Below are 21178 nucleotides of genomic sequence, written 5' to 3' on the forward strand. Positions count from 1 at the left end.
CTCGGGGTAGCAGACTGCCAAACAACAGGGTGTGGCTCTTCTTTTGAACAAAAGAATGAAGGGGGCGTGGGAGCGTGGCGGTGAGGTGTGGGAAGCTGTAAGCCCCAGGCTACTTTGGGTTCGCCTTCCATCAACCGGAGGCGAGGAGTGGTGGTCGTGGTTACTTATGCCCCCACCGAAGATGAACATCCGTGGAGGGATGCAGGTAAAGCGAATGAGTCAGATGCCTTTTATGACCTCCTGTCACAGGTGCTGGCTAAAGTGGCCCCTCGGGATAGAGTCATCTTGTTGGGTGACTTCACTGCCCGAGTTGGTCATGATGCTGGCACCTGGTCGGGAGTGATTTGAGGGCATGGGCCAGATCAGCTCAATAACAACGGTAGGAGGCTGCTAGATTTTGTGCAGCCCATGGGCTTGTAATTACCAACACGCTGTTCCGGCATCGGCGCATCCACACAACATCATGGATGCATGCCGGGTCCAAGCAAGAACATCTGCTGGACTACATAGTGACGGACCAGCGGATGCGAGCCCATGTCCTTGACACCAGGACCTACCGTGGAGCTGATCTGCCCTCTGACCATCGACTAGTCATCTGTAAGATGCACCTGCCAATCTTCCACTCTGGTGGTGGGTGTACACCCAGGACCCCATTCCAACTTAAAGTGGCCTGGTCTCAGCTGATGAAAGTTATAAGCGAGAATTTCATCATCGCTTGCGGCTGCGGTTGGCATCGTCCCCCACTCCTCCTGATGTCGAGGGTAAATGGGTGAGGTTTAGGACTGTGACTCATGCAGCTGCATTGGCTGCTTTGGGTACGTGGTCCAGACCTCCCCAGAGACCCTGGCTGATAGAGGAGGTGTTCAGGATAGTTGAGAAAAAGCGACAGGCCCACTGTCATCGGCTACAGAATCCCACGTCAGAGAATGAGGAGGCTCACCGCAGCCTTTGCTCGGAGGTTCGGAGAGCCGTGAGATGCTGCAAGGATGGGCGGTGGTCGCGGGTTGCTGAGGAGATGGAGTCTGCCTCAGTGGCCCGCGATCACAAATCTCCACTTAACTCCATCAAAAAAATAACCTGCAGCGCCACACCTATTACCATCATTAGGGGAAAAAACGGTGATCCAATCTCTGACCCCCAGGAACAGGTTTGCAGATTTGCTGAGCATTTCTGTGAGGTCTTGGGGGAGGGGAAATCCCTCAGCCAGGAAAACATCGTGGCACAAAGTGGGGATGACCCTGCTGAGGCTGCGGTGCCTCAAATATTGGAAGAAGTCACCCCCTGTGAGTGGCTGGCTAAGGTGCCATCTGTTGAGGAAGTACTGAAGGCGATCCGGAGTCTGAGACCAGGAAAGGCACCGGGCAGAGATGATCTCCCAAGCGAAATGCTGAGGGAGGGTGGCGTTTGTGCACAGACTGCCCTATATGACATCATAACAACAGTCTGGACCACTGGACGGGTTCTGCAGGACTGGAAGGATGCCCTGGTGGTCCCCCTCTTTAAGAAGGCGGACCACACAGACTGTAACAACTACAGGGGCATCTCACTCCTCAGTGTGCCGGGCAAGGTCCTGGAAAGGATTATTCAACATTGCCTTGCCAGACACGCTGAGGAGAGGCTTGCGGAGCCCAAATGCAGTTTCAGGAAAGGACGGTCCTGCACAGATGCCATATTTTCTGTCCGTCTGCTACAGCAGAGGTGTAGGGAATTCCAGCAAGACCTGCATCTCTGCTTTATTGACCTGGTCAAGGCCTTTGATACCATCAGTAGACCTGGGCTCTGGGTTGTTCTTCGTGCTTTTGGAGACCTGACCCTCTGCTCACGATCATTAAGGACCATTATGATGGTGAGCGGGCCCGGGTAAAGCTACGTGGCCGGGAGTCAGAGCCATTATCTGTACACCTTGGGGTGCGACAGGGATGTCCTCTGGCTCCCACATTATTTAACATCTATTTTGACCACGTAGTTCGTGAAGCCTTCAAGAGCTGTACCGGGGGAATCTCCATTTGGTACAGATATAATGGGAGCCTGATCGATGCCTGGGTGCGGTCAAGGGATGGCTCCCTATTGCTCAACCACGTTATGTATGCTGATGATTTGGTAATAGCTGCTCATTCAGAGGAGGAGTTGGAGACGCTGCTGCTGAGGCTGGAACGTGCCACTTAGAAATGGGGCCTTACCATCAGCCCCACCAAAACTAAGCACCTGCCTGGGTATTTTGTACCATCGGACACTCCACCCCCACAACTCCCAATCGGTAATTGGGCAGTTGTGGAGAGAGTGGAGAGTTTCCCATACCTGGGAAGTGTGCTTATGACCGGCTCCAGTTTAACAGCAGAGGTCTCACTCCAAATCAGACAAGCGGCAATATCTTTTCATCGGTTGCGTAACGCTGTGTGGAAGCTACCCGGTCTGTTGCTCCGCACTAAGCTTCACGTCTTCTCGGCCACGGTCATTCCCTCCCTTCTCTACGCTTGCGAAACGTAGACCCCCCTAATGGAACATCTTTGCCGGTTAGAAACATTTAGGCTGGCCTGCCTACGATCCATCCTGGGTTTAACCAGACTGGATTGTGTGAGGAGCTCACAAATCCTTGAAAGATTTGGGCAAGGTCCCATCGGTGAGCTCCTCCGGCGGGCAAGGCTGCGATGGCTGGGTCATGTAGCCCGCATGCCCAGCCACCGCATGCCGAAACAGCTTTTGTTTGGCCGGATTGAGGGGGTTAAACGGGTGCGGCACGGGCTAGAGAAGAGATGGAGTGATGTGGTACAGGAGGACGTGGAGCTGAGTGGACTTGCCGATGACTGGTACCAGCGGTGTCAATATCGGCCTCTGTGGAGGAGGCTCGTGAAGGACGCTATTGGACAGTTGGAGGTAGTCGCCCTCCAACAACAACGGAGGGCGGAGGAGCGACGCTCACAACAGCGAGTGGAGCGCCGGGTGGCTAAAGCACAGCAGGTTGCACAGTAGGGGGCACAGGTGGTGCATCAGCCAGTCATCTCAGTCAGTCGACCCTTGGCACCTGGGTCTGCCCCGTGACCTCCTGCCAGCGGCGTTCGACACTTCACGTGGCCTCAGGGTGCACATGGCCTGGCACAAGCATCGTGGTGATGTCACCGCCACTTAGTGGCGAATGGCAGTTGTTGTTGTTGTGTCTGTGTGTGTGTGTGTCTCTGTGTGTCTGTGTGTGTGTCTATGTATGTGTGTGTGTCTATGTGTGTGTCTGTGTGTGTATGTGTCTATGTGTGTGTCTATTTGTGTATGTGTGTGTGTCTATGTGTGTGTCTGTGTGTATGTGTCTGTGTGTACAGGAGACACGGGAGTCAGCCTGATGCAGCGGATGTCTGAGATGCTTTCCCGCTGGTTTGAGGAGGCGAGCGAGGGGGGTGACTCTGGGGGGGGCGGCGGAGCGAGGGCACGGCCCCCCTCACCCCCCTCACCCCCCGCACACGCGGTGAGAGGGGGGCGCGGTGGGGTCACGGTGGGGTCACGGTGGGTCACGGTGGGGTCGTCCCTGCGGTCACGGTGGGGTCATCACTGGGGTCACGGTGGGGTCATCATGGGGTCACGGTGGGGTCATCGCCGGGGTCACGGTGGGGTCGCCACGGGGGTCACGGTGGGGTCATCACTGGGGGTCACGGTGGGGTCGTCGTGGGGTCACGGTGGGGTCATCGCCGGGGTCACGGTGGGGTCGCCACGGGGGTCACAGTGGGGTCATCGCTGGGGTTACCATGGGGTCGTCGCTGGGGTCACGGTGGCGTCATCGCTGGGGTCACGGTGGGGTCGCCAAGGGGGTCACGGTGGGGTCACGGCGGGGTCATCATGGGGGTCACGGTGGGGTCATTACCGGGGTCACGGTGGGTTCGCCCGCAGGGTCACGGTGGGGTTCATGGCGGGGTCATCACTGGGGTCACGGTGGAGTCATTACCGGGGTCACGGTGGGGTCGCCGCGCGGGGTCATGGTGGGGTCATGGCGGGGTCATCACGGGGGTCACGGTGGGTTCATCGCGGGGGTCGTCACGGCGTCCGCCCCCCCCCGCCCCCCCCGTGTCTCCGTCCCCGCCGCGTCGGCCGAGTCTCCGCTGACTCCGTCTCCGCTGTCTCCCTCGTCCGAGGGGTCGTTGTCCGCGCGTCCCCGCGGGAGGCGTGGAGTTACCCGGCGACTCCACCGCCCACTCTCCTCCCCGCCCCCTCCTCCACCTCCTCCACCTCCGCCTCCACCTCCTCCACCACCGCCTCCACCGCCTCCACCTCCTCCACCTCCTCCACCGCCTCCTCCACCGCCTCCACCTCTTCCTCCACCGCCTCCACCACCTCCTCCACCGCCTCCACCTCCTCCACCTCCTCATCGCCGCCTCCACCGCCTCCGCCTCCACCTCCTCCTCCACCACCGCCTCCACCGCCTCCACCTCCTCCACCTCCTCCACCACCGCCTCCACCGCCTCCACCTCCTCCACCGCCTCCACCGCCGCCTCCACCGCCTCCTCCACCGCCTCCACCTCCTCCACCGCCGCCTCCACCGCCTCCACCACCGCCTCCACCTCCACCACCGCCTCCGCCTCCTCCGCCGTGGCGGCCGCGGCGGTGTCTCTGCTCTCGTCGCCGGACGACGAGGGGTGAGGGGAGAACGTGGGGAGGGAGACACTGCGGGGAGGGGGGGTGGGGGAGACACGGGAGAGGGGGGAGACACGGGGAGAGACGGGGGGAGAGACACGGGAGAGGGGGAGACACGGGGAGAGACACGGGGAGAGACACGGGGAGAGACACGGGGAGCAGGGGGAGACACGGGGAGAGGGGGAGACACGGGGAGAGACGGGGAGAGGGGGGGGGAGAGAGGGGGGAGGGGGGGAGAGAGGGGGGAGAGACGGGGAGAGAGACGGAGAGAGAGACGGGGGGAGAGACGGGGGGAGAGACGGGGGGAGAGACGGGGGGAGAGACGGGGGGAGAGACGGGGGGAGAGACGGGGGGAGAGACGGGGGGAGAGACGGGGGGAGAGACGGGGGGAGAGACACGGGGAGAGACACGGGGAGAGACACGGGGAGAGACACGGGAGAGACACGGGGAGACACGGGGAGAGGGGGGGGGGAGAGAGGGGAGAGAGGGGGGAGGGGGGAGAGAGAGGGGAGAGACGGGGAGAGAGACTGGGAGAGAGAGGGGGGAGAGACTGGGGGAGAGACACGGGGAGAGACACGGGGGAGAGACGGTGAGAGAGTGGGGAGAGAGGGGGGAGGAGGGGGGAGAGAGAGGGGAGGGGGGGAGAGACACGGGAAGGGGGGGGAGAGACGGGAGAGACGGAGAGAGCCGGAGAGAGGGGGAGAGACGGGTGAGTCACAGGGAGACACCATGGTTGACCTGGTTGTTGTGGCTGTGGTTGTGGTTGCAGCTCTGTTGCCATGGGCGCACCCACCGGCTAAACCCGTGGTGCCAGCAGAGACTCGGACAAAGTCAGGTGAGGACGCGGGGAGACACGGGGGAGACACGGGGGAGACCAGGGGACACGGACACACACACTGACAAAGACAAACATCCCCCGTATAGCCTAACAGACTGTAGGGGCAAGTGCTGTTAGCGAGCACCTATGAAGGCCGGAACGGTACACGAGGGGGTGGGTGGCCAGCACCACGCCCGACCGCCTTTGTCTCCCTAGTGACGATGTTTACACACCGCACCAGGTACTCATTTGAGGCTGAGTCAACCTAGGGAGGCCCGGGACCGGTTCAGATAATCGTCACTGGTGTTGGCCGTGAGCGGGAATCGAACCCGGGCCGCCAGGTTTATAGCGCAGCGCGCTAACCCCTACACTATCGCTCCCCAGACAACAACAACAACCGCCATTCGGCACTAAGTGGCAGTGACATCACCACGATGCTTGTGCCAGGCCATGTGCACCTTGAGGCTGCTACGTGAAGTGTCAAACGCCCGCTGGCAGGAGGTCACGGGCAGACCCAGCAGGTGCCACGGGTCGACTGACTGAGATGACTGAGATGACTGGCTGATGCACCACCTGTGCCCCCTACTGTGCCAACCTGCTGTGCTTTAGCCACCCGGCGCTCCACTCGTTGTTGTGAGCATCGCTCCTCCGCCCTCCATTGTTGTTGGAGGGCGACTACCTCCAACTGCCCAGTAGCGTCCTTCACGAGCCTCCTCCACAGAGGCCGATCTTGACACCGCGGTACCAGTAATCGGCAAGTCCCACTCAGCTCCACGTCCTCCTGTACCACATCACTCCATCTCTTCTCTATCCCGTGCCGCGCCCGTTTAGCCCCCTCAATCCGGCCGAACAAAAGCTGTTTCGGCATGCGGTGGCTGGGCATGCGGGCTACATGACCCAGCCATCGCAGCCTTCCCCGCCGGAGGAGCTCACCGATGGGACCTTGCCCAAATCTTTCAAGGATTTGTGAGCTCACACAATCCAGTCTGGTTAAACCCAGGATGGATCGTAGGCAGGCCAGCCTAAATGTTTCTAACCGGCGAAGATGTTCCATTAGGGGGGTCCACGTTTCGAAAGCGTAGAGAAGGTTAGGGAATGACCGTGGCCGAGAAGACCTGAAGCTTAGTGCGGAGCGACAGACCAGGTAGCTTCCACACAGTGTTACGCAACCGATGAAAAGATATTGCCACTCGACTGATTCGGAGTGAGACCTGTGCTGTTAAACTGGAGCCAGTCATAAGCACACTGCCCATGTATGGGAAACTCTCCATTCTCTCCACAACTGCCCCATCACCGATTGGGAGTTGTGGGGGTGGAGTGTCCGATGGTACAAAATACCCAGGCAGGTGCTTAGTTTTGGTGAGGCTCATGGTAAGGCCCCACGTCTTAGTGGCATGCTCCAGTCTCAGCAGCAGCGTCTCGAACTCCTCCTCTGAATGAGCAGCTATTACCAAATCATCAGCATACATAACGTGGTTGAGCAATAGGGAGCCATCCCTTGACCGCACCCGGGCATCGATCAGGCTCCCATTATATCTGTACCAAATGGAGATTCCCCCGGTACAGCTATTGAAGACTTCACGAACCATGTGGGCAAAATAGATGTTAAATAATGTGGGAGCCAGAGGACATCCTTGTCGAACCCCAAGGTGTACAGGGAATGGCTCTGACTCCCGGTCACGTAGTTTTACCCGGGCCCGCTCACCATCATGAAGGTCCTTAATGATCGTTAGTAGAGGGTCAGGTACTCCAAAAGCACGAAGAACAACCCAGAGCCCAGGCCTACTGATGGTATCATAGGCCTTGACCAGGTCAATAAAGCAGAGGTGTAGGTCTTGTTGGAATTCCCTACACCTCTGCTCTAGCAGATGGACAGAAAATATGGCATCTGTGCAGGATCGCCCTTTCCTGAAACCGCATTGGGGCTCCGCAAGCCTCTCCTCAGCGTGCCTGGCAAGGCGATGTTGAATATCCTTGCCAGGACCTTTCCCGGCACACTGAGGAGTGAGATGCCCCTGTAGTTGTTACAGTCTGTGCGGTCCCCCTTCTTAAAAAAAAATGGGGACCACCAGGGCATCCTTCCAATCCTGCGGAACCCGTCCAGTGGTCCAGACTGTTGTTATGATGTCATATAGGGCAGTCTGTGCACAAACGCCACCCTCCCTCAGCATTTCGCTTGGCAGATCATCTCTGCCTGCTGCCTTTCCTGGTCTCAGACTCCGGATCGCCTTCATTACTTCCTCAACAGATGGCACCTCAGCCAGCCACTCACAGGGGGTGACTTCTTCCAATATTTGAGGCACCGCAGCCTCAGCAGGGTCATCCTCACTTTATGCCACATTGTTTTCCCGGCTGAGGGATTTTCCTTCCCCCAGGACCTCACAGAAATGCGCAGCAAATCTGCAAACTTGTTCCTGGGGGTCGGAGATTGGATCACCGTTTTTTCCCTTAATGATGGTAATAGGTGTGGCGCTGCAGGTTACTTTTTTGGTGGAGTTAAATAGAGATTTGTGATCACGGGCCACTGAGGCAGACTCCATCTCCTCAACAACCCGCGACCACCACCCATCCTTGCAGCGCCTCACGGCTCTCCGAACCTCCGAGCGAAGGCTGCGGTAAGCCTCCTCATTCTCTGACGTGGGATTCTGTAGCCGATGACAGTGGGCCTGTCGCTTTTTCTCAACCATCCTGAACACCTCCTCTGTCAGCCAGGGTTTCTGGAGAGGTCTGGACCGTGTACCCAAAGCAGCCATTGCAGCTGCATGAGTCACAGTCCTAAACCTCGCCCATTTACCCTCGACATCAGGAGGAGTCGGGGACGATGCCAATCCCAGCCGCTGTTATTGAGCTGATCTGGCCCATGCCCTCCAATCACTCCAGACCAGGTGCCAGCATCATGACCAACTCGGGCATTGAAGTCACCCAACATGATGACTCTATCCCGAGGGGCCACTTTAGCCAGCACCTGTGACAGGAGGTCATAGAAGGCATCTGACTCATCGGCTTTGCCTGCATCCCTCCACGGATGTTCATCTTCGGTGGGGGCATAAGTAACCACAACCACCATTCCTCGCCTCCGGTTGATGGGAAGGCGAGCCCAAAGTAGCCTGGGGCTTACAGCTTCCCACACCTCACCGCCATGCTCCCACGCCCCCTTCATTCTTTTGTTCAAAAGAAGAGCCACATCCTGTTTTTTGGCAGTCTGCTGCCCCGAGTAGAGGACTGTCCACCCCTCATGGTGGCAGGAGCCAGAGCCGGTCCACCGGACCTCCTGAATGCCACATAGATCCAGGCGGTACCTGTCCAGCTCCCGACAGAGGAGTGGCAGCCTCTCCTCCGCAGTGAGCGTTTGAACATTCCACGTGGCCACCCGTAGTGGTTTTTCGTTGTTTCTGGAGGAGCCCCGAGGGTAGATATTCAATCTTCTGGCTCCGCCAATTGGGGTTTGGCCAGGAGACGTCATAGACGCCTGGCCCCCCGGGGCCTCCGGCACAAGCTTATTAGTTATATACTTAATTCGCGGTTTAGGGGTAATTAATTGAAGGTGGAGGGGTTACCAGCCCCTCGCACCCATCCAGAGCCCCTGTTTAGCCACTGTGTTGGACACAGATGCCATGAGGGGAGGAGCCAATCGAAATTGGACCTCCCCCCCACAGCACTGTCCACGACAGAGTTGCCCATCCGGCACCACGAGGAGGTAGGGGGTTGTTTTGCTGGACAGTGACACACACAGTGACACACCCAGTGACACACAGTGACACAGTGACACACACAGTGACACACAGTGACACAGTGACACACACAGTGACACACAGTGACACAGTGACACACTGTCCAGATGTATCCCCAGACTCTCCATCCATGGGCCGTGAGGAAGCAGCTCCACTTGATGCATCTCCACGATCACTCTGGCAAGCCGCTTACAGCTCACCACTACTCACCACTACTCACCACTACAACCACTCACTCACTCAACACTCACTCAACACTCACTCACCACTACTCATCACTCACTCACCACTCACTCAGCCACCACTCACTCAATCACCACTCACTCACCACTACTCACCACTCACTCACTCAGCCACTACTCACTCACCACTCACCACTACTCACTCACTCACTCACCACTCCTCCTCACTCACCATCACTCACTCACTCACCACTCACTCACTCACCCACTCACTCAGCACTCACTCACCAATACTCACCACTCACTCACCACTCACTCACCACTCACTCACTCACCACTCACTCACCACTACCACCACTACTCACCACTACTCAGCCACCACTCACTCACCACTCCACCACTGCTCACTCTCTCACTCACCCACCCACTCATTCAGCACTCACTCACCACTACTCACCACTCACTCACCACTCACTCAACACTCACCACTACTCACCACTACTCACCACTACTCACCACTCACTCACCCACTCACTCACCACTACTCACCACTCACTCACCACTCACTCACCACTCACCACTACTCACCACTCACTCACCACTCACCACTACTCACCACTCACTCACTACTCACTCATTCACTCACCACTCACCACTCACTTACCACTCACCACTCACCTCACCACCACTCACCACCACTCACTCAGCACCACTCACCACTCACCACCACTCACTCACCACCACTCACTCACCACCACTCACCACCACTCACTCACCACCACTCACCACCACTCACTCACCACTCACTCACCTCACCACTCACCACCACTCACTCACCACTCACCACTCATTCACCACTCACCTCACCACCACTCACCACTCACCACTACTACTCACCACTACTCACCACTACTCACCACTCACTTACCACTCACCACCACTCACTTACCACTCACCACCACTCGCTCACTCACTCACCACCACTCACTCACCACCACTCACTCACCACCACTCACTCACCACCACTCACCACTCACTACCACTCACTCACCACCACTCACCACCACTCACCACTCACCACCACTCACCACCACTCACCACCACTCACTCACCACCACTCACCACTCACCACCACTCACTCACCACCACTCACCACCACTCACCACCACACTCACCACCACACTCACCACCACACTCACCACTCACTCACCACCACACTCACCACTACACACACCACCACACTCACCACCACTCACCACCACTCACTCACCACCACTCACCACTCACTCACCACCACTCACCACCACTCACCACCACTCACCACCACTCACTCACCACCACTCACTCACCACCACTCACCACCACTCACCACCACTCACCACCACTCACCACTCACCTCACCATGTGACCTCACCTTGACCTCACCCTGACCTCACCCTGACCTCACCCTGACCTCATCCTTGCCATGACCTCTGCTGTGTGTTCCACCCCTCCCTCCCCCTCCCTCCCCCCTCATCCCCCTCCCCCCTCCCCCTTCCCACCCCCCCTCCCCCTTCCCCTCCCCCTTCCCCCTTCCCACCCCCCTCCCCCCCTCCCCCAGGTGTCCCCTCTGAAGACCACGAGGGGGGGCTTGCTGCTGGGGGAGGGGCAGGGGGAGGGTCACGTGGGGAGGGGGGGCTGGAGCCTGGGGGTGACGGAGCAGTGGGTGGTGGTGGTGGTGATGGTGGTGTGGGTGGTGGTGGTGGTGTGGGTGGTGATGTGGGTGGTGGTGGTGGTGGTGGTGATGGTGGTGTGGGTGGTGTTGCGGTGGGTGGTGGTGATGGTGTGGGTGGTGTTGCGGTGGGTGGTGGTGGTGGTGGTGATGGTGTGGGTGTTGGTGGTGGTGTTGGTGATGGTGGTGGTGGTGATGTGGGTGGTGTTGTTCTGGGAGATGGTGGTGTTGTTCTGGGAGATGATGGTGTTGTTGTGGGGGGTGGTGGTGGTGGAGTTGTTGGTGGTGGTGGTGGTGGTGATGATGGTGGTGTGGGTGGTGGTGATGGTGGTGGTGATGGTGGGGGTGGTGGTGGTGGTGCGGGTGGTGGTGGTGGTGCGGGTGGTGGTGGTGGTGCGGGTGGTGGTGGTGGTGGTGTGGGCGGTGGTAGTGGTGGTGGTTGTGGTGGTGGTGGTGTTGTGGGTGGTGTTGGTGTTGTTCTGGGAGATGGTGGTGTTGTTGTGGGTGGTGGTGGTGGTGGAGTTGTTGGTGGTGGTGGTGCGACAGTGGTGGAGCCGGTGCTGAATCTGCACTACAGCACAGAGGGTACCACGCAGAGCACCATCCAGCTCAGCTTCAGCAGCGAGTGGTGAGTGGCGGGGTGGGTGGGTGAGTGGGTGAGTGAGCGGGTGGGTGAGTGAGTGAGTGAGCGGGTGGGTGAGTGAGTGAGTGGGTGTGTGAGTGGATGAGGCGGTGAATGGGTGGATGAGAGGGTGAGTGGGTGAGTGATTGAGTGGGTGGGTGAGTGGGTGAGTGGGTGAGTGGGTGGGTTGCTGGGTGGGTGGGTGGGTGAGTGAGTGGGTGGGTGAGTGGGTGGGTGAGTGAGTGAGTGGGTGGATGAGTGGGTGGATGAGTGGGCGGGTGGGTGAGTGAGTGAGTGGGTGGGTGAGTGAGTGAGTGGGTGGGTGGGTGAGTGGGTGGGTGTGTGAGTGGATGAGTGGGTGGGTTGCTGGGTGTGTGGGTTGGTGGGTAGGTGCGTGGGTTGGTGGGTTGGTGGGTGGGTCATTGAGTGTGGTGGTGAGTGTGGTTGTTATCTCTCTTCACAGGTCTCAGAGTTCATTTTCCTTGGGGAGAAGAGCTGAAGATGAATCTGGTAAACTCAACAACACACTCACAACTACACACACCACCACACTCACCACTATACTCACCACTCACTCACCACCACACTCACCACTACACTCACCACTACACTCACCACTACACACACCACCACACTCCACACCACACTCACCACTACACACACCACCACACTTACCACTACACTCACCACTACACTCACCACTACACACACCACCACACTCACCACCACACTCACCACTCACTCACCACCACACTCACCACCACACTCACCACTACACACACCACCACACTCAACACCACACTCACCACTACACACACCACCACACTCACCACTACACTCACCACTACACACACCACCACTCACTCACCACCACACTCACCACCACACTCACCACTACACTCAACACCACACTCAACACCACACTCACCACCACACTCACCACTACACTCACCACTACACTCAACACCACACTCACCACTACACTCACCACTACACACACCACCACACTCACCACACTCACCACTACACTCACCACCACACTCACCACCATACTCAACACTACACTCACCACCACACTCACCACCACACTCACCACCACACTCACCACTACACTCACCACCACACTCACCACCACACTCACCACTACTCACCACACTCACCGCTACACTCACCACCACACTCACCACCATACTCACCACCACACTCACCACCACACTCACAACCACACTCACCACCACACTCACCACCACACTCACCACCACACTTACCACTCACACTCACCACCACACTCACAACCACACTCAACACCACACTCACCACCACACTCACCACTACACTCACCACCACACTCACCACTACACACACCACCACACTCACCACTACACTCACCACTACACACACCACCACTCACTCACCACCACACTCACCACCACACTCACCACTACACTCAACACCACACTCAACACCACACTCACCACCACACTCACCACTACACTCACCACTACACTCAACACCACACTCACCACTACACTCACCACTACACACACCACCACACTCACCACACTCACCACTACACTCACCACCACACTCACCACCATACTCAACACTACACTCACCACCACACTCACCACCACACTCACCACCACACTCACCACTACACTCACCACCACACTCACCACCACACTCACCACTACTCACCACACTCACCGCTACACTCACCACCACACTCACCACCATACTCACCACCACACTCACCACCACACTCACAACCACACTCACCACCACACTCACCACCACACTCACCACCACACTTACCACTCACACTCACCACCACACTCACAACCACACTCAACACCACACTCACCACCACACTCACCACTACACTCACCACCACACTCACCACTACATACACCACCACTCACTCACCACTACACTCACCACCACACTCACCACTACATACACCACCACTCACTCACCACCACACTCACCACCACACTCACCACCACACTCACCACCACACTCACAACCACACTCACCACCACACTCACCACCACACTCACCACCACACTCACCACCACACTCACAACCACACTCACCACCACACACACCACCACACTCACCACTATACTCACCACTCACTCACCACCACACTCACCACTACACTCACCACTACACTCACCACTACACACACCACCACACTCCACACCACACTCACCACTACACACACCACCACACTTACCACTACACTCACCACTACACTCACCACTACACACACCACCACACTCACCACCACACTCACCACTCACTCACCACCACACTCACCACCACACTCACCACTACACACACCACCACACTCAACACCACACTCACCACTACACACACCACCACACTCACCACTACACTCACCACTACACACACCACCACTCACTCACCACCACACTCACCACCACACTCACCACTACACTCAACACCACACTCAACACCACACTCACCACCACACTCACCACTACACTCACCACTACACTCAACACCACACTCACCACTACACTCACCACTACACACACCACCACACTCACCACACTCACCACTACACTCACCACCACACTCACCACCATACTCAACACTACACTCACCACCACACTCACCACCACACTCACCACCACACTCACCACTACACTCACCACCACACTCACCACCACACTCACCACTACTCACCACACTCACCGCTACACTCACCACCACACTCACCACCATACTCACCACCACACTCACCACCACACTCACAACCACACTCACCACCACACTCACCACCACACTCACCACCACACTTACCACTCACACTCACCACCACACTCACAACCACACTCAACACCACACTCACCACCACACTCACCACTACACTCACCACCACACTCACCACTACATACACCACCACTCACTCACCACTACACTCACCACCACACTCACCACTACATACACCACCACTCACTCACCACCACACTCACCACCACACTCACCACCACACTCACCACCACACTCACAACCACACTCACCACCACACTCACCACCACACTCACCACCACACTCACCACCACACTCACAACCACACTCACCACCACACTCACCACCACACTCACCACCACACTCACCACTACACTCACCACCACACTCACCACCACCACTACACTCACCACTACACTCACCACTACACTCACCACCACACTCACCACCATACTCACCACTACATTCACCACTACACTCACCACCACACTCACCACCACACTCACCACTACACTCACCACCACACTCACCACCACACTCACCACTACACTCACCACCACACTCACCACCACACTCACCACTACACTCACCACCACACTCACCGCCACACTCACCACTCACCAATGCTGCCCCCTTCTGTTTTGATTCAACAGCAGCATCATCAGCAGCAGCAGCAGCTGCTGATGATGATGGCGATGATGCTGGACCACCATCAGCACCATCAACATCAGCAACATCATCAGTAGCAGCATCATCTGCACCATCAGCATCATCAGTATCATCAGTAGCATCATCATCAGCAGCGGGATCAGCAAATGGTGAGATTTGCTCTCCCCTGTGTCTCCCCGTGTCTCCCCCGTGTCTCTCAATGTCTCCCCCGTGTCTCCCCGTGTCTCGCCCGTGTCTCCCCGTGTCTCCCCCGTGTCTCCCCCGTGTCTCCCCGTGTCTCCCCTGTCTCCCCGTGTCTCCCCCGTGTCTCCCCGTGTCTCCCCCGTGTCTCCCGTGTCTCCCCGTGTCTCCCCGTGTCTCCCCGTGTCTCCCCCGTGTCTCCCCGTGTCTCCCCGTGTCTCCCCGTGTCTCTCAATGTCTCCCCCGTGTCTCCCCGTGTCTCCCCGTGTCTCCCCGTGTCTCTCAATGTCTCCCCCGTGTCTCCCCGTGTCTCCCCCGTGTCTCTCCGTGTCTCCCCACTGTCTCCCCCGTGTCTCCCCGTGTCTCCCCGTGTCTCCCCGTGTCTCCCCCGTGTCTCCCCGTGTCTCTCAATGTCTCCCCGTGTCTCTCAATGTCTCCCCCGTGTCTCCCCGTGTCTCCCCCGTGTCTCCCCCGTGTCTCCCCGTGTCTCTCACTGTCTCCCCGTGTCTCCCCGTGTCTCCCCCGTGTCTCCCCGTGTCTCCCCGTGTCTCCCCCGTGTCTCCCCGTGTCTCCGCCGTGTCTCTCAATGTCTACCCGTGTCTCCCCGTGTCTCCCCCGTGTCTCCCCCGTGTCTCCACGTGTCTCCCCGTGTCTTCCCCGTGTGGTGGTTGTTGTAGTGGGTGGTGGTGGTTGTAGTAGTTGTGGTTATTGTGGTTGTAGTAGTTGTGGTTATTGTGGTTGTAGTATTTGTGGTTATTGTGGTTGCTGTAGTAGTTGTGGTTATTGTAGTTGTAGTAGTTGTGGTTATTGTGGTTGTAGTAGCTGTGGTTATTGTGGTTGTAGTAGTTGTGGTGGTTGGAGTAGTTGTGGTTATTGTAGTTGTAGTTGTGATTGTTGTGGTTGTTGTTGTAGTTGGTGGTGGTTGTTGTTGTAGTTGATGGTGGTTGTTGTTGTAGTTGGTGGTGGTGGTTGTTGTTGTAGTTGGTGGTGGTGGTTGTTGTTGTAGTTGGTGGTGGTGGTGACGACAGTGATGAGGAGGCTGCGCCCAGCCCGAACAGAAGCATCACTCGCAGGTAAACAACAACAACCACAACCACAACAACAACCACAGCCACAACAACAACCACAACAACCACAACCACAACAACCACAACAACCAAACAACATATGTGTGTGTCACTATGTGTGTGTGCCTGCAATAGCTGTACCGGGGGAATCTCCATATGGAACAGATATAATGGGAGGCTGATCGACGCCCGGGTGTGGTCAAGGGATGGCTCCCTATTGCTCAACCACGTTATGTATGCTGATGATTTGGTAGTAGCTGCTCATTCAGAGGAGGAGTTGGAGACGCTGCTGCTGAGTCTGGAGCGTGCCACTAAGAGATGGGGCCTGACCATCAGCCCCACCAAAACTAAGCACCTGCCTGGGTATTTTGTACCATCGGACACTCCACCCCCACAACTCCCAATCGGTGATGGGGCAGTTGTGGAGAGAGTGGAGAGTTTCCCATACCTGGGCAGTGTGCTTATGGCCGGCTCCAGTTTAACAGCAGAGGTCTCACTCCGAATCAGTCGAGCGGCAATATCTTTTCATCGGTTGCGTAATGCTGTGTGGAAGCTACCTGGTCTGTCGCTCCGCACTAAGCTTCAGGTCTTCTCGGCCACGGTCATTCCCTCCCTTCTCTACGCCTGCGAAACGTGGACCCCCCTAATGGAACATCTTCGCTGGTTAGAAACATGTAGGCTGACCTGCCTACGATCCATCCTGGGTTTAACCAGACTGGATTGTGTGAGGAGCTCACAAATCCTTGAAAGATCTGGGCAAGGTCCCATCGGTGAGCTCCTCCGGCGGGCAAGGCTGCGATGGCTGGGTCATGTAGCCCGCATGCCCAGCCACCGCATGCCGAAACAGCTTTTGTTCGGCCGGATCGAGGGGGCTAAACGGGCGCGATACGGGCTAGAGAAGAGATGGAGTGATGTGGTACAGGAGGACGTGGAGCTGAGTGGACTTGCCAATGACTGGTACCAGCGGTGTCAAGATCGGCCTCTGTGGAGGAGGCTCGTGAAGGATGCTACTGGGCAGTTGGAGGTAGTCGCTCTCCAACAACAACGGAGGGCGGAGGAGCGACGCTCACAACAACGAGCGGAGCGCCGGGTGGCTAAAGCACAGCAGGTTGGGACGGTAGGGGGCACAGGTGGTGCACCAGCCAGTCATCTGTCAGTCGACCCGTGGCACCTGGGTCTGCCCCGTGACCTCCTGCCAGCGGGCGTTCGACACTCCACGTGGCCTCAAGGTGCACATAGCCTGGCACAAGCGTCGTGGTGACGTCACCGCCACTTAGTGGCGAATGGCGGTTGTTGTTGTTGTGCACGTGTGTGTGTCTATGTGTGTGTGTGTGTCTATGTGTGTGTGTCACTGTATGTGTGTGTCCCATGTCCCAGGATTGGTAATCGACATTTCTCAGTCAATGACATCATCAGGTAATGTGGCTTTTGTCTAACCAGCGTGTGTGTAACACAGCGTGTGTGTGTGTAACACAGAGTGTTTGTGTGTAAGGAAGCGTGTGTGTGTGTGTGTGTAACACTGCGTGTGTGTAACACAGTGTGTGTGTTTGTAACACAGCATGTGTGTGTAACACAGCACGTGTGCGTGTTACACAGCGTGTGTGTGTGTGTAACACAGCGTGTGTGTGTGTGTAACACCGCGTGTGTGTGTGTAACACAGTGTGTGTGTGTGTAACAGCGTGTGTGTGTGTGTGTAACACAGCGTGTGTGTGTAACACAGCGTGTGTGTGTGTGTGTGTAACACATCGTGTGTGTGTGTGTAACACAGCGTGTGCGTGTGTGTAACACAGCGTGTGCGTGTGTGTAACACAGCGTGTGTGTGTGTGTAACACAGCGTGTGTGTGTGTAACACAGCGTGTGTGAGTAACACAGCGTGTGTGAGTAACACAGCGTGTTTGTGTAACACAGCATGTGTGTTTGCTTAACACAGCGTGTGTGTGCGTAGCACAGCGCGTGTGTGTGTGTGTGTAACACAGCGTGTGTGTGTGTTTAACACAGCGTGTGTGTGTGTGTGTAACAGCGTGTGTGTGGGAAACACAGCGTGTGTGTGTAACACAGTGTGTGTTTAACACGGCGTGTGTGTGTGTGTAACACAGTGTGTGTGTGTAACACAGTGTGTGTGTGTGTAACACAACGTGTGTGTGTAACACACTGTGTGTTTGTGTAACACGTCGTGTGTGTGTGCATAATACAGCGAGTGTGTGTGTAACACAGTGTGTGTGTAACACAGCGCGTGTGTGTGTGTGTAAAACAGCGTGTGTGTGTGTAACACAGCGTGTGTGTGTGTGTGTGTGCAACACAGCATGTGTGTGTGTAACACAGCGGGTGTGTGTAACAGCGTGCGTATGTAACACAGCATGTGTGTGTGTGTAACACAGCATGTGTGTGTGTAACACAGCGTGTGTGTGTGTGACACAGCGTGTGTGTGCGTGTGTGACACAGCGTGTGTATAACACAGCGTGTGTGTGTGTGTGTAAGACAGTGTGTGTGTAACACAGCGTGTGTGTGTGTGCGTAACACAGCGTGTGTGTGTGTAACACAGCGTGTGTGTGTTTGCGTAACACAGCGTGTGTGTGTGCGTAACACAGCGTGTGTGTGTGTGTGTAACACAGTGTGTGTGTGTAACACAGCGTGTGTGTGTGTGTGTAACACAGTGTGTGTGTGTAACACAGCGTGTGTGTGTGTGCGTAACACAGCGTGTGTGTGTGTGTAATACAGCGTGTGTGTGTGTGTAACACAGCGTGTGTGTGTGTGTAACACAGTGTGTGTGTGTAACACAGCGTGTGTGTGTGTGTAACACAGTGTGTGTGTGTAACACAGCGCGTGTGTGTGTGCAACACAGCGCGATTGTGTGTGTAACACAGCGCGTTTGTGTGTGTGTTAAACCACGTGTGTGTGTAACACAGCGCGTGTGTGTGTGTAGCACAGCGTGTGTGTGTGTAACAGCGTGTGTGTGTATGTAACACAGCGTGTGTGTGTGTAACACAGCGCGTGTGTGTGTGTAACACAGCGTGTGTGTGTGTAACACAGCGTGTGTGTGTGTGTGTAACACAGCGTGTGTGTGTGTGTGTAACACAGCGTGTGTGTATAACACAGCACGTGTGTGTGTGTGTAACACAGCGTGTGTGTGTAACACAGTGTGTGTGTGTAACACAGCTTGTGTGTATGTAACACAGCGTGTGTGTGTGTGTGTAACACAGCGTGTGTGCGTGACACAGCACGTGTGTCTGTGTAACACCGCGCGTGTGTGTGTAACACAGCATGTGTGCATGTGTAACACAGCATGTGTGTGTGTGTGTAACACATCGCGCGTGTAACACAGTGTGTGTGTAACACAGCGTTTGTGTGTAACCGCGTGTGTGTGTGTAACATAGCGTGTTTGTGTGTGTGTAACACAGCGTGTGTGCGTGTGTTACACAGCGTGTGTGTGTGTGTATAACACAGCGTGTGTGTGTGTGTATATAACACAGCGTGTGTGTGTGTGTATAACACAGCGTGTTTGTGTGTAACACAGCGTGTGTGTGTAACACAGCATGTTTATGTAACACAGCGTGTATGTGTGTGTATCACAGCGTGTGTGTGTGTAACACAGCATGTGTGTGTAACACATCGTGTGTCTGTGTGTAACACAGCGTGTGTGTGTAACACAGCGTTTGTGTGCGTAACACAGCGCGTGTGTGTAATACAGCGTGTGTGTAACACAGTGTGTGTGTAACACAGTGTGTGTGTGTAACACAGCGTGTGTGTGTAACACAGTGTGTGTTTAACACAGCGTGTGTGTGTAACACAGTGTGTGTAACACAGTGTGTGTGTGTGTAACACACCGTGTGTTTGTGTAACACATCGTGTGTGTGTGCTTAACACAGCATGTGTGTGTGCGTAACACAGCGCGTGTGTGTGTAACACAGCGCGTGTGTGTAACAGCGTGTGTGTGTAACACAGCGTGTGTGTGTGTAACACAGTGTGTGTTAAACACAGCGTGTGTGTGTGTGTGTAACACAGTGTGTGTAACACACCGTGTGTTTGTGTAACACATCGTGTGTATGTGCTTAACACAGCATGTGTGTGTGCGTAACACAGCGCGTGTCTGTGTGTAACACAGCGTGTGTGTGTAACACAGCGTGTGTGTGTGTGTGTAACACAGCGTGTGTGTGTGTGTAACACAGCGTGTGTGTGTGTGTGTAACACAGCGCATGTGTGTGTGTAACACAGCGCGTGTGTGTGTGTAACACAGCTCGTGTGTGTGTGTATAACACAGTGTGTGTGTGTGTAACACAGTGTGTGTGTAACATAGCGTGTGTGTGTGTAACACAGCGTGTGTGTGTGTGTGCGTAACACAGCGTGTGTGTGTAACACACCGTGTGTGTGTGTGTAACAGCGTGTGTGTGTGTAACACAGTGTGTGTGCGTAACACAGCACGTGTGTGTGTAACACAGCGCGTGTGTATGTAACACAGCGCGTGTGTGTGTGTAACACAGCGTGTGTGTAACACAGCGTGTGTGTGTGTAACACAGTGTGTGTGTAACACAGCATGTGTGTGTGTGTAACACAGCGTGTGTGTGTATGTGTAACACAGCGCGTGTGTGTGTGTAACACAGCGTGCGTGTGTGTGTGTGTGTGAGACACACCGTGTGTGTGTGTGTGTTACACAGCGTGTGTGTGTAACACAGCGTGTGTGTGTGTGTAACACAGCGTGTGTGTGTGTGTGTAACACAGCGTGTGTGTGTGTGTGTAACACAGCGTGTGTGTAACACAGCGTGTGTGTATAACACAGCACGTGTGTGTGTGTGTAACACAGCGTGTG

General features: G+C 56.1%; 1 protein-coding gene across 1 annotated transcript in view; it reads left to right on the plus strand.

Annotated features, from left to right (window-relative positions):
* DCAF6 (DDB1 and CUL4 associated factor 6) overlaps window positions 1–21178 on the plus strand; it is a 117911-nt gene that overhangs the window by 71708 nt on the left and 25025 nt on the right. The window contains 10 exon segments of the mRNA XM_076055894.1: window positions 3312–3553; window positions 4090–4572; window positions 4575–4616; window positions 5384–5449; window positions 9270–9342; window positions 10945–11683; window positions 12141–12187; window positions 15112–15276; window positions 16314–16380; window positions 17752–17790. Coding sequence (XP_075912009.1) covers window positions 3312–3553; window positions 4090–4572; window positions 4575–4616; window positions 5384–5449; window positions 9270–9342; window positions 10945–11683; window positions 12141–12187; window positions 15112–15276; window positions 16314–16380; window positions 17752–17790 — 1963 coding nt within the window.

The sequence above is a fragment of the Petromyzon marinus genome, chromosome 73 (assembly GCF_048934315.1).
Source record: "Petromyzon marinus isolate PM22_M1 ecotype Great Lakes invasive population chromosome 73, UKy_Petmar_22M1.pri1.0, whole genome shotgun sequence".
Lineage (NCBI taxonomy): Eukaryota > Metazoa > Chordata > Hyperoartia > Petromyzontiformes > Petromyzontidae > Petromyzon > Petromyzon marinus.